We start from the raw sequence: 19,129 nt of genomic DNA, 5'->3' as shown, positions 1-19,129 counted from the left end.
CTCCAACACCACAGTTCAAAAGCATCAATTCTTTGGCGCTCAGCTTTCTTCACAGTCCAACTCTCACATCCATACACGACCACTAGAAAAACCATAGCTTTGACTAGACGGACCTTTGTTGGCAAAATAATGTCTCTGCTTTTCAATATGCTATCCAGGTTGGTCATAACTTTTCTTCCAAGGAGTAAGCATCTTTTAATTTCATGGCTGCAGTCACCATTTGCAGTGATTTTGGAGCCCCCAAAAATAAAGTCTGACACTGTTTCCCCATCTATTTCCCATGAAGTGATGGGACCAGATGCCATAACCTTTGTTTTCTGAACGTTGAGCTTTAAGCCAACTTTTTCACTCTCCACTTTCACTTTCATCAGAGGCTTTTTAGTTCCTCTTCACTTTCTGCCATAAGGGTGGTGTCATCTGCATATCTGAGGTTATTGATATTTCTCCCGGCAATCTTGATTCCAGCTTGTGTTTCTTCCAGTCCAGCGTTTCTCATGATGTACTCTGCATATAAGTTAAATAAACAGGGTGACAATATACAGCCTTGACGAACTCCTTTTCCTATTTGGAACCGGTCTGTTGTTCCATGTCCAGTTCTAACTGTTGCTTCCTGACCTGCATATAGGTTTCTTAAGAGGCAGGTCAGGTGGTCTGGTATTCCCATCTCTTTCAGAATTTTCCACAGTTTATTGTGATCTACACAGTCAAAGGCTTTGGCATAGTTAATAAAGCAGAAATAGATGTTTTTCTGGAACTCTCTTGATTTTTCCATGATCCAGCGGATGTTGGCAATTTGATCTCTGGTTCCTCTGCCTTTTCTAAAACCAGCTTGAACATCAGGAAGTTCACGGTTCACATATTGCTGAAGCCTGGCTTGGAGAATTTTGAGCATTACTTTACTAGCATGTGAGATGAGTGCATTTGTGCAGTAGTTTGAACATTCTTTGCGGTTGCCTTTCTTTGGGATTGGAATGAAAACTGACCTTTTCCGGTCCTGTGGCCACTGCCGAGTTTTCCAAATTTGCTGGCATATTGAGTGCAGTACTTTCACAGCATCATCTTTCAGGATTTGGAATAGCTCAACTGGAATTCCATCACCTCCACTAGCTTTGTTCATAGTGATGCTTTCTAAGGCCCACTTGACTTCACATTCCAGGATATCTGGCTCTAGGTGAGTGATCACACCATCGTTATTATCTGGGTCATGAAGATCTTTTTAGTATAGTTCTTCTGTGTATTGATGCCACCTCTTCCTAATATCTTCTGCTTCTGTTAGGTCCATAGCATTTCTGTCCTTTATCGAGCCCATCTTTGCATGAAATGTTTCCTTGGTATCTCTAATTTTCTTGAAGAGATCTCTAGTCTTTCCCATTGTGTTGTTTTCCTCTATTTCTTTGCATGAAAAGGCAAAATGAATGGATACTGAAAGAGGAACTCCCCAGGTCAGTAGGTGCCCAATATGCTAGTAGAGATCAGTAGAGAAATAACTCCAGAAAGAATGGAGGGATAGAGCCAAAGCAAAAACAATACCCAGTTGTGGATGTGATTGGTGATAGAAGCAAGGTCCAATGCTGTAAAGAGCAATATTGCATAGGAACCTGGAATGTCAGGTCCTTGAATCAAGGCAAATTGGAAGTGGGCAAACAAGAGATGGCAAGAGTGAACATTGACATTCTAGGAATCAGCGAACTAAAATGGACTGGAATGGGTGAATTTAACTCAGATGACCATTATATCTACTACTGTGGGCAGGAATCCCTCAGAAGAAATGGAGTAGCCATCATGGTCAACAAAAGAGTTTGAAATGCAGTACTTGGATGCAATCTCAAAAATGACAGAATGATCTCTGTTCGTTTCCAAGGCAAACCATTCAATATCACAGTAATCCAAGTCTATGCCCCAACCAGTAATGCTGAAGAAGCTGAAGTTGAACGGTTCTATGAAGACCTCCAAGACCTTTTAGAACTAACACCCAAAAAAGATGTCCTTTTCATTATAGGGGACTGGAATGCAAAAGTAGGAAGTCAAGAAACACCTGGAGTAACAGGCAAATTTGGCCTTGGAATACGGAATGAAGCAGGGCAAAGACTAATAGAGTTTTGCCAAGAAAATGCACTGGTCATAGCAAACACCCTCTTCCAACAACACAAGAGAAGACTCTACACATGGACATCACCAGATGGTCAACACCGAAATCAGATTGATTATATTCTTTGCAGCCAAAGATGAAGAAGCTCTATACAGTCAACAAAAACAAGAGCTGACTGTGGCTCAGATCATGAACTCCTTATTGCCAAATTCAGACTTAAATTGAAGAAAGTAGGGAAAACTGCTAGACCATTCAGGTATGACCTAAATCAAATCCCTTATCATTATACAGTGGAAGTGAGAAATAGATTTAAGGGCCTAGATCTGATAGATAGAATGCCTGATGAACTATGGACGGAGGTTCATGACATTGTACAGAAGACAGGGATCAAGACCATCCCCATGGGAAAGAAATGCAAAAAAGCAAAATGGCTGTCTGGGGAGGCCTTACAAATAGCTGTGAAAAGAAGAGAAGCAAAAAGCAAAGGAGAAAAGGAAAGATATAAGCATCTGAATGCAGAGTTCCAAAGAATAGCAAGAAGAGATAAGAAAGCCTTCCTCAGATTTCAGTTATCTGTGATTAACTGTGTCCAAAACATTAAAGGGAAAATTCCAGAACTAACTAATTCATAAGTTTTAAGTCTCACTCCATTCCCGACAGTGGGATGAAATCTTGAACCATCCCACCCAAGAAAGAGGTGAATCAGCCTTTTGTCCAGTGAATCCAGCCAGTTAGTCACTTAGTAAGTGTCTGTCTGGCTTATTAGATCAACTGTTGGGATATCGTAGTGCTTTACACTCACACACACACACACACTCTCTATATTACTTAATAATGGCCCCAAAGCATAAGAGTAGTGATGCTGGCAAATCACATATGCCAAAGAGAAACCATAAAGTGCTTCGTTTCAGTGCAAACTATAAATGAAAATTGATGACATTAGCAGTTTTCATTGTATGTGGAAGAAGTGATTAATGAATGCTATATAATAAGAATATTGTGTTTCATAGAAAAAATCATATTGACTTTTTTTAGTTCTTGCCCTAATAAGGGAAAAAAAAAAATCACATATACCGCTGACAGCATGAGGCTGCTAACATCTATGGTAAGAATGACTCTACTGTCCGTGAAATGGTAAAGAAGGAAAGAGAAATTTATGCTAGTTTTGCTGTCACATCTCAAGCTGCAAAAGTGATGGCCACGGTGCCTGATAAATAGTTAAGGTGGAAAAGGCTTTATATTTGTATAATAAGGTATTTTGAGAAGGAGATACCACCTTAATATAACTTTTATCATAGTATACTGTTATAATTATTCTATTGTATTATGGGTTATTGTTGTCAATCTCTGTGTCTAATTTATTCTAAGTGTGTGTGTATAGGAAAAATATAGTATAGTGGGAGTACTATCTATGGTTTCAGGCATTCACTAGAAGTCTTGGAAAATAACCACCAAGGATAAGGGAAAATTGTTGTATTTAAGATACTCAAATTAACAAATGAGAATAGGGTCTTTTTTTAATAAAAGAAATCTGGAAGACGTAGGAGTGATAATTTTAAAAAGCTGCTGTAGCTCTGAGACTTTATTTAGGTGAAAAAATTGAAGTTTTATTCTACTTACTATGTGATAATTTGGCAGTGACTTTATCCTTACAGAGCACCACTATTTTCATTAAATAAGTATAGCCCATGCTGTCTAAAAAAAGTCAATATGATTTATTCTATGAAACACAATATTCTTATTATATAGCATTCATTAATCACTTCTTCCATGTACAATGAAAACTGCTAATGTCATCAATTTTCATTTATAGTACCCTGATGTGAATAACTTTGAATAACATTTTGCTAAGCAACATTAAAGTACAATTGTGTCCCTGAACTGCATTCAGTTTACAGCCAATCTGTGCCAAAGGATTATGGATAATAAAGGTTGGAATACTTTGTTGCTCCACTAACTTGAGTGACCTTTTTGAGTCACTTAATTTTTGCATTTTAAGTTTTTCTATCTGTCCTTAGAAATGACATATGAAAGAGACCTCAAAGTTGGTTCAGAACCTCAGGAGTTCCCCAGGTGAAATTAGAATCTGGCCCCCAGATACAGATGGCAAAGAGAGACCAGAGAATTAGAAAGACCACTCCAGATCAGTAGGTGGCAGTTTTTATCAGCAAGAGAACTTACATACCAGGCTTGTCTTGGGCAGCTGTAAGATGAGTCAAACTCTGCACCCACCTGCTAGTATCTTAAAAATTCATAGAGACCTTAATGGGGTTCAGGCATGGATACAATCCAGATGGCCTCAATAACATTACTTTCTCAAGGCTGCTTCCTTAAAGTGGTTCCTAGCGTGGGAACAGTGGGTGAAATGTACATCCAAGGACAGGGCGGGGGTTAGGTGTCTCTGATTGACCAGGTCCCGCTTAACGATCAGCTGGTGGTCATGTCCTCTTGGTGACCTTCTCCAACATTTAAATATCATTTAGTCCTACTCTTTCTTTTGTTCTGCAGTAGAGGAATGCCCAGGAATGACCTGTCTGAGGAATATTTCAAATCCATTTATGTGTCTAGGAAAATACTATAAAAACTAAAATGTATAATATTTATGTAAACAAATAGCCCTGCATTTGATTAATTTCATTCTCTTTAAAAGAGAAATGTAGTATTCCTTACTATCCTGAACTCAAATGTATTGGAATGTTTAATATGTTTTAGTAGTATCCTTTGGAGAAGGCAATGGCACCCCACTCCAGTACTCTTGCCTGGAAAATCCCATGGATGGAGAAGTCCGGTGGGCTGCAGTCCATGGGGTCAGGAAGAGTCGGACACTACTGAGCGACTTCACTTTCACTTTTCACTTTCATGCATTGGACAAGGAAATGACAACCCACTCCAGTGTTCTTGCCTGGAGAATCCCAGTGACGGGGGAGCCTGGTGGGCTGCCGTCTCTGGGGTCGCACAGAGTCGGACACGACTGAGTGACTTAGCAGCTGCAGCAGCAGCAGTAGTATCCTTTAATAGTGTATTTCATGTGCCTTTTTATATGGGGAATCATTTCTTAAAGATTTGCAACCCATCAGATATGCTGATATTTGACATTCACTGCCAATAGTTTATTTCCTTTATCCCACAATCTCAGTCAAAAATTCAGTCCAAAAATAAGTGTAAATGAGGAGTTAATTAAAGTAAATGTTTGTGAAGGGTTCATAATATATATATATTTTTCTTATGCTCTATGGACAGAAATAAAGTTCCTTACTCATCTGCCTTAGATTTCTGCCTACTGACCCATAAAACAGGAACTCTTCAATATTTATTTAGCCTCAATAACATGTACTATGCTAGGTACTGCAAGAGATGCTAAAAATGAATAAGGCATGAGCCCTCAGGGAATATATCATCTCTAGGAGGAGAATAAATAAGCACTGTATTCAAATTCTAAAGTGAGAATTATAAGTGGTATATGGCAGTTAAAGTAAAGAACTTGTGGGAATTTAGAGGAGGGATAGATCATACCAAGTGGGAGAAATCAGGAAATGAAGCCTAACCTCAGGAAGTGAGACCTGAATAGAATTTCCAGAGCAAGGTCTTCCAAGGAACCAGAATGCTTACAAGGATGAGGGGAAAAGAAAAAGTGGAATGATCATGTTTCAGTAACTTGGAGAGACCCAGATTCCCTATAGTGCAAAAGAGTAAGGGGGAAAAAAGGAATGGCCCACGAGCAACCCCTAAACTAGTTATCCCAGCTGCTGCTTCTATTTACCATATATTGTAACATATACAATAAATTTACTCTCTTCTGAATAGAAAAAGTATCATTCCTGACTAGGAGCCAGAATCTTGAGGCTCCACCTCTGCCCAGTTAAATAAAACTGAATATTTTGACTTACTGAGTCATACCTACTGGAAAAACAGTTAACTCTGCTCCAAGGCTTTGTCATTGAACTGGATGTACTAAATTCAAGAGTTTTGAGGGTCGGACAGTCCTTGATTGAAAGTGAGTTTCAATCACAGCTGATAATGATTTTGGCTGATAATGACAAGAGCAACTATCACTTTTCTATGCATTTTCACCTGTTTTTTCTCTAAACTAGTTCTTCTGAAAACTTTAATGAGCACAGATATCACGGGAGGTTCCTGTTACGCCAGGGGTTTGGATTCAATAGGGTTGAGGTGGGGCCTGAGATTCTGCATTTCTAATGAGCTCACAGGTGATGCTGACGCTTCAAGTACGTGGACCACTTTAGAGGACGAAGGCTTTTGCACAGCTCCCAGACAGCAGAATCAGCATTACCTGGGAACTTGATGGGTATGAAATGCGGATTATCAGACCCCCGCAACCAGACCTACTGAATCAGAAACACCGGGATGAGACCCAGCACCTTGTGTTTTAACAAGCCCTCCAGGTGACGTCACTGTTTTTCGAACACACTCGAAGCACCTGGCAGGAAGGCCGGGTAAAATACTATTTATTGAAGACTGAATCTCACCCCCAGATAGTCCCCTGTAACTGGTGCGTGTTGTGGTCTGGGGAAACGGGCTAAAAGCTCTACCAGGTGACTCAGATATGCAATAAAACTTGAGAACCCCACGAGGGAGGTATTTAACTTTTGGAAGACCTTCTTTTTCGCCTATGTAAAGAAAGCCTTCTTTCCACGCTGATTCCTGCCTTCGCGTCCAGATTTTGCCATCTTCAGCCACACTTAGTCGGCCAAAATCCCACTTCAGTCTCCCCTCCCGGTGTCCCACATCCTCGGGCCGAGAGCCTGAGGTCCCGGTGGCGGGACCCGCCAGGGCACCAGCCAAGCTCCGCACTCCGGCGCCGCCTTGCACGTACGTGGCCCAGGGGTCCGCCCTCGGGGGCTCCCGGGACGGCGGCGGAGCGCTCGGCGCATGCGCTCGGCACCCGCCAGGCCCCGGCCCGTGTAACGGACTCGCGCTCCCCCCACCGGAAGTGGGCGGTCGCGCGACGGGAGGAGCCGGCGGTAGCGTGGCGGCTGTGGGCTGAGGGCGCCGGGTCTGAGGGGCTCGCGCTTCCCTGTCCGCACCATGGCAAAGGCCGCCGGCGTAGTGCGGCTGCTCTTGGGCTTCATGGCGCTCTGGCTCTCGCTGCTCGGAGCCCGGACGGCCTCCGCGTCCAAGGCGGTGACGGCCCACTTGGCCGCCAAGTGGCCGGAGACCCCGCTGCTGCTGGAGGCCAGGTGAGGGAGTGCGGGCCGGACCCTCCGCCGAGCCCGCGCGGAGGGAGGGTGCGGCGGGGCTATGGGCGCCCCGGGACCTCGACGACGCCTCGGACGCCTGACCTTCAGAGCATCACCTCCTCCCCTTGGTACCCTGGGCGCCGCACTCACTTGCGGCTCCTTTTCCCCTCCATTCCTACTTGGCCTCACCCACGGGTTTGAAAATTTTTAATTCCTTTGGATTTTCTTAGCATTTACGTGAGAGAAAAGGAAGACTGGGAGGTGGACTGTGGCGTTTAGTGCAAGCTCTGCAATTGATGGAGGCAGTTCTAGTTTTTAGGAACCGGTATTTGAAGCACCTAATTTCTCATACGATGGGTTTCTATGGAGAAGAGAGCGTCCCAAAGCTCTGATTTGTTTCTGAATCTCCTCAGTTGGAGTTAGTGCATAAGGTATCATGTACCTTATGTGGAGAAACAAAACTGGGAGATAATTTTAATCTTAGTATTCCAGTAGTTAAACAAAATTTGAATTTTCTTTTTCCTTTTTTAACCGGCATGAAGTTTTGTTGGCGTGAAGTTTTAATGCCAGTTGCTTTTGTATTAATACTTCACCAGAGCCATAGCTTTTGGTTCCAAAGAGTCTTCATCACCTCCGTGAAGTTGCATATATAAGATACGAAAACAGATTTTTTTAATTGAGCTATAATTTATGTAAGGTATTAGTTTCAGGTGTGCAACATAATGATTTGATGATGTATTCACATGGTGTGAAATTATCACCATGGACATAAGTCCAGTTAATATCTGTCAGCACACATAATTACAAAGGTTTCTTTTCTTGTGAGGAGAACTTTTAAGATCTCTCTTGGCAGCTTTCCAATATGCAGTTCTTTAACTATAGTCACCATGCTGTACGTTACATCCCCATGACCGATTATTTACATTGTAGCCAAAAATTTGCACCTTTTGACCACCTTCACTCGTTTCTCCCACCTCCCTGCTTCTGGCACCCAATCTGTTCCCTGTATAGGAGCTCATTTCCTTACTGTGTTACGTTTGTTTTAAGATTTCATAGGGTATTTGTCTCTGACTTATTTCACTGAGCAAAATTCCCTCAGGTCTGTCCAAGTTCTCACAAATAGCAGTATTTTCTTTTTTTATGGCTGAATAATACTCGTCTGTGTACATTTTCTGCACTCTCCAACAGCCCCGAATGCTTCTCCAGTGTCCCGCACAATTTCCCTTATAAGGGGAACTGACCTTCAGGTCCCCCACCCTCCCATGTGCGGGTACAGTCCTGCTCACTCTCCTTTTTTCCCACTTCTCCTTTCATCCTGCCAAATTTTGCATGGATCTGTATACTCCTTTCTAGTGGTCAGGGACTCTTGCCCACTCTCAGCTGATGTTCTGCAAGACCTTCTGTGTCTGAAGGGGTATTCCTGATACATCCATGGAGAGAGATGCACTCCATGTTCACCTGCTCCTCTGCCATCTTCCTGTCTCTACATTTTCTGTATTCATTTATCATTCAGTGGATTCTTAGGTTGTTAACATATCTTGGCCATTGTAAATAATGCTGCACTGAACATAGGACTGCCTGTATTTTAGTTATGGTGTTTTCACCCAGAATTGGAATTGCTGGATCATATGATAGTTTGTAAAAATTTTTTTTATCTTATTTTTTAACTTTACAATATTGTATTGGTTTTGCCATATATCGAAGTGAATCCACCACAGGTATACGTGTGTTCCCCATCCTGAACCCTCCTCCCTCCCCATACCATCCCTCTGGGTCATCCTAGTGCCCCAGCCCCAAGCATCCAGTATTGTGCATCGAACCTGGACTGACGACTCGTTTCATATATGATATTATACATGTTTCGATGCCATTCTCCCAAATCATCCCACCCTCTCCCTCTCCCACAGAGTCCAAAAGACTGTTCTATACATCAGTGTCTCTTTTGCTGTCTCATATACAGGGTTATTGTTACCATCTTTCTAAATTCCTTATATATGCGTTAGTATACTGTATTGGTGTTTTTCTTTCTGGCTTACTTCACTCTGTATAATAGGCTCCAGTTTCATCCACCTCATTAGAACTGATTCAAATGTATTCTTTTTAATGGCTGAGTTTGTAAAAATTTTTGATGAACCTCCAAACTGTTTTCCATAGTGGCCTTATCTGTTTACATAACCAGCAAGGGTGCACACGGATTCCTTTTTCTCCACAGCCTCACCACACTTGTTATCTCGTCTTTTATATTTATATGATTATATATATATAATTTTATTTATTTTTGGCTCTACTAAGTCTTTATTGTTGCATGGGCTTTTCTCTAGTTCCTGGGCTCTAGAGCACAGGCTTAATAGTTGTAGTGCATGGGCTTAGTTGCTCTGCGGTACATGGGATCTTCCCAGATCAGTGATCAAACCAATGTCTCCTGCATTGGTAGATGGATTCTTTACCACTGAGCCACCAGGCAAGCCCATCTCTCTGTTTTTTTTTTTTGCTCTTGTTGTTGTATATGGCCTTTATTATGTTGAGAAGAGAGAGGCTGCCCACTCCAGTATTCTTGGTCTTTCATGGTGGCTTAGACTGTAAAGAATCTGCCTGCAAAGCAGAAGACCTGGGTTCAGTCCCTGGTTTGGGAAGATCCCCTGGAGGAGGGCTTGGCAACCCGCTCCACTTTTCTTGCCTGGAGAATCCCCATGGACAGAGGAGCCTGACAGGCTATACAGTCCATGGGCTTGCAAAGGGTCAGACATGACTGAGCAACTAAGCACAGCACATGTTGAGGACATTCCCTCTATACCCATTTTGAGTTTTTTCATCTTGATACTGATTTTTTTTCAAATGCTTTTTTTTTGTGTGTGTCTATTGGCCACCTCATGCAAAGAGTTGACTCATTGGAAAAGACTCTGATGCTGGGAGGGATTGGGGCAGGAGGGGAAGGGGATGACAGAGGATGAGATGGCTGGATGGCATCATTGACTCGATGGACGTGAGTCTGAGTGAACTCCGGGAGTTGGTGATGGACAGGGAGGCCTGGCGTGCTGTGATTCATGGGGTCGCAAAGAGTCGGACACGACTGAGCAACTGATCTGATCTGATCTGATTGGGATGATCATGTGATTTTTATCTTTAATTTGTTAAGGTGGTGTTTCACATTTGTATATTTGTGGGTATTAAACCATCCTTGCCTCCCTGGAATAGCTTGATTATGCTGTATGATCCTTTTAATGTATTTAATTTGCTAATATTTTGTTGAAGATTTTTGCATTTATGTTCAGCAGGAATGTTGACCTTTAATTTTCTTGTGTCCTTTTCTGGTTTTGGTATCAGAATAATGCTGGTCTTATAAAACAAGTTTGAGAGTGTTTTATTTTGGAAGACTTTGAGGATTGATATTCTTTATTTTTTAAGTTTATTTTTAATCGAAGGATAATTGCTATACAATATTGTGTTGGTTTCTGTCATACATGTTTGGTAGAATTCAACAGTGAAGCTATCTGGTTCTGGACTTTTGTTTATTGGGAAGCTTTTGATTACAGATTCAGTCTCCTTACTAATAATAAGTCTGTTTGGATTTTTCTATTTCATGGGTCAGTCTTGATAAGTTGTATGTTTCTAGAAGTTTATTCATTTCTTCTAGGCTGCCCAGTTTGTTGTTATTTAATTGTTCATAGTAGTCTCTTACGATCCATTAAATTTCTGTGGTATAGATACATCTGTATAGATGTTACAATATATAGATATTTAGATGTAGTATAGAAATTACAATAAAACAGTTTTTATTAAACAAAATATTCTAGTTTAAAATATGTCCTATTCCTCTACCTTTTCCCCAGTTTCTTCCATACTTTGCATGGATATGGTCTCACACTCAGTTCCAAATCAGTCTAACTTCTTCCAGTATTAGACTGGCAGTTGGAGTGTTTCAATTTCTACTTGCCTCAAGGGTCTGAGAACGGGAACTCCCATAGAATGCTCTAAGGAGCATCCCTGGGTTCTTCACAGTCTAGTCCCACTCTGATGTACCAACCCCATAACTTGTAGTGGGTTGAAAGGTGGCTTCCAAAAAGATATGTCCACATCCTAACCCCTGGAACCTGTGAATGTTACCTTATTTGGAAAAAGGCTCTTTGACAATGTAATTAAGGGTCTTAAGACATGGATCTGGATGGGTGCTAAGTCCAATACGCTTATAAGATACATAAGAGAAGACACAGGAAGAGGAGGACATATGAATAGAGACAGAGATAGGATTGATGTAGCCACAAGCCAAGGACCACCTTAAGCTTTCAGAACGTGGACGGCTCTCCCCTAGAGCCTTTGGAGGGAGTGTAGCCCTACCAATACCTTGATTTTGGACTTCTCCAGAACTGTGAGACAATAAGTTTCTGTTGTTTTAAGTCACCAAATTTTTGATAATTTATTACAGCAGCAATAGGAAACTGATTTGATTTTGTACCTTGAAGTAGGGTACTGCTGTAACAAATACCTAAAAATGTAGAATTATCTGTTGAATCTGACAGAAGCTGGAAGAGTTTTGAGAGGCAAAAAAAGCCTAGATTTTCTAGTGGTAGAAAAAGCCTAGATTGCCTTGAGGAGACTGTTGGCAGAAATACAGAATACTGGAGTGGGTTGCCATGTCTCCCTCCAGGGGATCTTACCAACCCAGGGATGGAACCCAGGTTGCCCACATTGCATGCAGATTCTTGACCATCTAAGCCACCAGGGAAGCCCAGGAATGCTGGATAGCCCAAGAATACTGGTAGCCTATCTCTTCTCCAGGGAATCTTCCTGACCAACGAATCAAACCAGGATCTCCTGCATTGAAGGTAGATTCTTACCAGGTGAGCTACCAGGGAAGCCCTAAGACATTTATAATTTAGTACTATTTGCTAGGGATGTTTATAGGCTGGTGAGATTAAATTTTTCAACACATATACCATAACTTAAACATTTAAACCGTATTTATTCCACTGGTGTTGCTCTTACTGAAAATATTTTTTGAAATAACACTTATAATTACTGTCCAGCTCTTTAGTATGTGTAAAATCATCCTCTACGGAAATTTTTTTTTTATCTATGTTAGAATAGATAAAATTCTTTTGGGAAGAAACCTTGTTATTTGGTGCTAAAGAGTCGGACACGACTGAGCAACTGATCCGATCTGATCTGATTATATAAAACAAGTAAACAAACTGGAAATACCAGAATTTTGGATTTTTTTTCCTTTTAAAAATTTTGACCAAAGTAATAACTTACATTTTTGGAAGGTGAGATGCTGATTTAGATGGTCTGTCAAGGATATTTTCTCCTCTAAGAGTAGTGACTGGCAAATTACCCATGACAGTAATTCAAGAAGCGTTCTCAAAGTGTTAGAGCAGTGGTAGAGTGAAGGAGTAATTGTAAGGGAATACTTTAGTAAGGTGATGACTTTGAAGGATCATACTCATATGTATAAATTCTGACATATGGAAGAAGTGTTTTTCCCATAGTTGCACAATATATGAGCATTGTCAATAGTGTTTGGTCAAGTCAGTTAGATAATAAGTGTTGTGCTCTACTTTTCTAAAGGTTTTGTACCATCACTTTTTGGTTACATCTATTTAGTGTTTCCCATAGTTTCCTTCCTTTTAGCCTTTTTGGGTGTTTGTTTGCCTGTTTTAATGCCATTGAGTTGGACACCATTAATAACAAGGGTTGCCTTGGAGTTACTGCTTTAAATTCATATACCTGTCATGTTTAGTGTGTTGATGAATTAATCAGTTTTCTCACCTCCTTTTCTGCCTTTACTGATCATCTCAGACTTATAAGAATTAGCTAACTTTGCATGTGTCTTGAATCTCCTCAATAATTAGCATTTATATTAATCATTAGGTTTACTGAGGCTGAAAAAAAGATAAGGTGGGCAATAGCAGAATCTGTACCGTCTGTTTGGTTATATCTTTTCTAGTTTAAATAGTTAGATCTACTTGTTTTTGGTGTCTTGCACTTTGTTCTAAACAAGACTAAATAACCTTTCACTTATTTCACTCTTTCCAAAAGGCTTTACGTTGCTTTGGCTAATTTTTCTTACCTATGCTCTTTGGATAAATGGCAGTTTTGGGGGGGTTTCCAGGCCAAAGACCTAATGCAGTGTATCAATTTTCTGTTAATTTTTTGATTAAGGTATTTTCTGTTTGAAATAAAATTGTCTACACAAATACGTAGCTAAATAAAAACAATAATATTGCTTTCTAAAGATGTTTATAAGACCAGGTTTTGTTTGTGAAAAATAGGCTGTCTATTTTTTACCTTTTTTACTTTTATATAACACTATCTGTATTGCCATTAAATTATACCTCTCAGGGCATTACACACGTGTGCATGCTAAGTCAGTACAGTCGTGTCCAACTCTTTTGCAACCCCATGGACCGTAGCCCACCAGGCTTCTCTGTCCATGAGATTTTCCAGGCAAGGATACTGTAGTGGGTTGCCATTTCCTTCTCCAGGGGATCTTCCTGACCCAGGGATCAAACCCTATATTGCCATTAAGTTATACTTCTCAGGGCATTTCACATAGAGGACAAAATAAGTTATCCATTTTTTACCTAATAAAGAAGAAAAACCAAAAGTAATTTGTCATATAGTCTTTTCTAGTTACGATTATATGCCTATAGTTTAGAATGAAAACTCAGGTAAGAATCATCAATGTGTTCTCTTTTTGCATTATAGTAGATGGAAATCGGTAACTTTAGTTTTGGGAGTTTTGGTTTTTACCAGAAGCTGTAATTTGGATCTGAAATACATTTTATAGTATCAAAATCACTTTTATTTTCTAGCTATTAACTGATTACTTTTATTTTTAATAGTGAATTTATAGCAGAAGAAAGTAATGAAAAATTTTGGCAGTTCTTGGAAACTGTACAAGAATTAGCAATTTATAAGCAAACAGGTAGGTGATGTACATATTTCAGTTTTCCAGATACATATTTTTGTGCCTATGTTAGACATGTTTATTGTTTTTAATGGTAATGTTTAAGTGTGTATACTTAATTAGGCTAGTAAATCTGAATATTAACTTTGAAGATATTTTAATGGAAACTATTCCAATCATCCATTTCCAAACGTATAAGGTTTTAATACTTTATTATAAGAAAACTTTTATAATTAGCAGTGTTTGGCTATTACATTATAATCAAGAAATAGAAATTATTGAATTATGGTTTTCTTTTTACCTAGATTTCTTTGAAATAGTATTAGTTTTGCATGTAATAATAGTGAAAGAATTTTTTTTGCCATAATACTTTTACTGCTGAACTCTTAAAACAGATTTTTAATTTTTGCCCTTAACAAGTCGGATAACCTGTATACTTTCATTTCATAATTTAGAAAATGGAGTTAATCATTCCTGCTTTTTATACCTATATATACATACACACACACACACATACACACATAGTTTTAGAATGAACACGTGTTTATTACTGTGTTTCTTAGGGAATATCAGATGCTGAAATTAGATTTTAGCAGTGGAGGCTGAAAGGTTAATTATTGTTATAAGGAAAGGTTAAAGAAAAAGATTAGTTTTCTGTCTCTACAGAGAATAGAATAAATGATGTTAACATTAAAACCCTCAAGAGGAATTTTCTCACCTTTTAAGCATAGAGAAAACTTCATAGTAGGATGATTAAGTAGTTTAGGATTTTATTCCTGAGTGTAAATGTAAGATGAACAATGGTTTTGAATATTTTAAGTGTTCATTTACTAGAGCTTGTTTGGCTTAAGTGGCCTTTAAGTTCAACAATTTTATGATTTTATAAGATAGGGTTAAGATAAAGAGAACAGACATACCTTTAATATTGTAAACTGAAATTATTTCCAAAAACAAGTAATTTACTCTTTGAAAAAACTTACTAAAAACCTTCATTATTCGGTAATCATTATTTGAATCATGAGAGACAGTATGCACTGCTTGAGATACTGAGAATACAAACATGAATAAATGTGATCTGTGTTCTCCAAACCTGTAATATGGAAACAGCAAAACCGCTACATGTACTAGTAAGTGATCACAGCTTTACTAGGAATGGATATGTGTAACATGGAAATATGTAAAGAGGGGCCTGGTCAGTATTTCAGAGAACACGACAACCTTTCCAGTGGTAAGTGCTGGAGTTGAGTTTGGATGACAGGATTTAGTGAAATCATAGGGAAAGGAAAACAAGCAGAAGAGACAACAGGAGTAGATTGCAAGGAGAAACTATGACCACTTAGAAGTCTACTTGTAAAGCAGTAGATTTACAACAATGGGAGATTGTTGGTTTTGTATTTATACCAGTTGAGCTATTTCAAATCCTAAAAGATGGTGCTATGAAAGTGCTGTACTCGGTATGCCAGCAAATTTGGAAAACTCAGCACTAGCCACAGGACTGGAAAAGGTCAGTTTTCATTGCAATCCAAAGAAAGGCAATGCCAAAGAATGCTCAAACTACCACACAATTTTATTCATCTGACGTGCTAGTCAGGTCAGGAAGCAACAGTTAGAACTGGACATGGAACAACAGACTGGTTCCACACAGGAAAAGAAGTACGTCAAGGTTGTATATTGTCACCCTGTTTATTTAACTTATATGCAGAGTACATCATGAGAAACGCTGGACTGGAAGAAACACAAGCTGGAATCAAGATTGCCGGGAGAAATATCAATAACCTCAGATATGCAGATGACACAACCCTTATGGCAGAAAGTGAAGAGGAACTAAAAAGCCTCTGATGAAAGTGAAAGTGGAGAGTGAAAAAGTTGGCTTAAAGCTCAACATTCAGAAAACGAAGATCATGGCATCCGGTCCCATCACTTCATGGGAAATAGATGGGGAAACAGTGGAAACAGTGTCAGACTTTATTTTTGGGGGCTCCAAAATCACTACAGATGGTGACTGCAGCCATGAAATTAAAAGATGCTTACTCCTTGAAAGGAAAGTTATGACCAACCTAGATAGCATATTCAAAAGCAGAGACATTACTTTGCCAACAAAGGTTCGTCTAGTCAAGGCTATGGTTTTTCCTGTGGTCATGTATGGATGTGAGAGTTGGACTGTGAAGAAGGCTGAGCGCCAAAGAATTGATGCTTTTGAACTGTGGTGTTGGAGAAGACTCTTGAGAGTCCCTTGGACTGCAAGGAGATCCAACCAGTCCATTCTGAAGGAGATCAGCCCTGGGATTTCTTTGGAAGGAATGATGCTAAAGCTGAAACTCCAGTACTTTGGCCACCTCATGCAAAGAGTTGACTCATTGGAAAAGACTGAGAGGAAAAGACTGCTGGGAGGGATTGGGGGCAGGAGGAGAAGGGGATGACAGAGGATGAGATGGCTGGATGGCATTACTGACTCGATGGACGTGAGTCTGAGTGAACTCCGGGAGTTGGTGATGGACAGGGAGGCCTTGCGTGCTGCGATTCATGGGGTCGCAAAGAGTCGGACACGACTGAGCGACTGATCTGATCTGACGTGCTAGTAAAGTAATGCTCAAAATTCTCAAAGCCGGACTTCAACAGTACATGAACTGTGAACTTCCACATGTTCAAGCTGGTTTTAAAAAGACAGAGGAACCAGAGATCAAATTGCCTACATCCGTTGGATTATCGAAAAAGCAAGAGAGTTCCAGAAAAAACATCTGTTTATTCCTTATTGACTATGCAAAGCCCTTTGACTGTGTGGATCACCACAAACTGAAAAATTCTGAAAGACATGGGAATACCAGACCACCTGACCTGCCTCTTGAGAAATCTGTATGCAGGTCAGGAAGGAGCAGTTAGAACTGGACATAAAACAACAGAGTGGTTCCAAATAGGAAAAGAAGAACGTCAAGGCTGTATATTGTCACCCTGCTTATTGAACTTCTATGCAGAGTATATCATGAGAAACACTTGGGCTGAATGAAGCACAAGCTGAAATCAAAATTGCTGGGATAAATATGCAGATGATATCAGATGAAATATGCAGAAATATCAGATATGCAGATGACACCACCCTTATGGCAGAAAGCAAAGAACTAAAGAGCCTCTTGATGAAAGTGAAAGAGGAGAGTGAAAAAGTTAGCTTAAAACTCAACATTCAGAAAATGAAGATCATGGCATCTGGTCCCATCACTTCATAGCAAATAGATGGGGAAACAGTGTCAGGCTTTATTTTTGTGGGCTCCGAAATCACTGCAGATGGTTGACTGCAGCCATGCAATTAAAAGATGCTTACTCCTTGGAAGAAAAGTTATGACCAACCTAGACAGCATATTAAAAAGCAGAGACATTACTCTGCCAACAAAGGTCCATCTAGTCAAGGCTATGGTTTTTCCAGTGGTCATGTATGGATGTGAGAGTTGGACTATAAAGAAAGCTGAGTGCAGAAGAATTGATGCTTTTGAACTGTGGTGTTGGAGAAGACTCTTGAGAGTCCCTTGGACTGCAAGGAGATCTAACCACTTAATCCTAAAGGAAATCAGTCATGAATATTCATTGGAAGGACTGATGCTGAAGCTGAAACTCCAATACTTCGGCTACCTGATGCGAAGAACTGACTCATTTGAAAGGACTCTGATTCTGGGAAGGATTGAAGGTGGGAGGAGAAGGGAATGACAGAGGATGAGATGGTTGGATGGCATCACGGACTCAATGGACATGAGTTTGAGTAAACTCTGGGAGTTGGTGATGGACAGTGAGGCCTGGTGTGCTGCAGTCCATGGGATCGCAAAGAGTCAAACATGACTGAGCAACTGAACTGAACAGTAATTTTAGTTTTGCTATTTGAGCTTTTTTTAAAAAAGCTAAATTAATATATCAGGTTTTCATGATAATTAAAAAAAAGAAACTAACACCAGATTTTCTGGCTCTCACTTAAAATCCTGAGTGTCCCTATCTCAAATTTTTTCTTCTCAGTACATGTTTATGGACTTCTTTGGTGACATTTTCTATTGGAGAAGCTGTGTTGAAACTTACTTTTATAAATTTTGAACCCTTTAAGTCGCTTAGGTTTATTAGCATATTTTATCCCTAAATGAAACATCATGTCTGGACAGACTGGAGGCAGGTCATTAACAAGTTGGAATATAAGCTCAGGAATACCTAAACTCAAGCATAGAAGATGTATGTATTTCAAGGTTGAACAGCTAAAATGAATTGTATTAAGATTTACTAACAAAAATATAATTCTGTTGAAGTTGTTCATAATGGTGAGAGTCAAATGCATATTGCTGCCTCATTGCTGATCTTGCTAGGCATAGGAAGAAATGGTATATATGAGGAATTAAATATGTTTAAAACTATCAGACTTCACTGAATTTGTTTTCAAGTCATTCTATAGGATACATTAAAACCCTTAGTTACTTATAATTTTCTAGGTTGTTGAATCTCCATGAGGCCTTTTAAATACTCTTCACTGAAGAATAATTTCAGTGATACACTTGCCTAAAACAAATTATAGATGTTGAACATTAACTTTTTGAATTCAGGTGCTAGTTTCCTGCTATTTCATGAGGACAGTTTACATTATGTGCCAGCATATTAAAACCTTTTAAACATTGAATTACCTGTTTTTAAATGATTTTTTATGGTTCTGCCACAGAGTTATGTATTTATTGATGTCTCAAAATAGTTAGCCAACCTGTGTTGTTTTGTGTGGTGAATCAGAAATGTCAACCAAGGTTTATCTGACTCCAGAGTCTGTCTATTTTCATTTTTCCATGTTCTCAGCATATAAAAATTCTCAAAGTCCATAAAGATTTTAATAGTTTCTACACAAGTAAAGTTGTCTATATATTTTAAAGGAAAGATTTTTAGAAAAGGTTATGACATTTCTAGCTTAGTTACTTACAACTG

General features: G+C 39.6%; 1 protein-coding gene across 2 annotated transcripts in view; it reads left to right on the top strand.

The window, feature by feature from the left end:
• Nucleotides 1-7,029: 7,029 nt before the first annotated feature.
• Nucleotides 7,030-19,129, top strand: part of UGGT2 (UDP-glucose glycoprotein glucosyltransferase 2) — a 144,866-nt gene continuing 132,766 nt past the window's right edge. Inside the window, exons 1-2 of one of the 2 annotated variants that reach the window (XM_010810955.4) lie at nucleotides 7,030-7,287; nucleotides 14,130-14,212. In XM_010810955.4, the coding sequence (XP_010809257.1) occupies nucleotides 7,136-7,287; nucleotides 14,130-14,212 (235 nt within the window). In that variant the 5' untranslated portion in view covers nucleotides 7,030-7,135. The remainder of the gene's footprint in view (nucleotides 7,288-14,129; nucleotides 14,213-19,129) is intronic. The other variant, XM_002691971.6, reaches the window with a different exon arrangement.

This window comes from Bos taurus, chromosome 12, assembly GCF_002263795.3.
Source record: "Bos taurus isolate L1 Dominette 01449 registration number 42190680 breed Hereford chromosome 12, ARS-UCD2.0, whole genome shotgun sequence".
In the NCBI taxonomy this organism is placed as follows: Eukaryota; Metazoa; Chordata; class Mammalia; order Artiodactyla; family Bovidae; genus Bos; species Bos taurus.
Note: the sequence above shows the minus strand (reverse complement) of the source record. Positions and strands in the feature narration are given on the sequence as shown.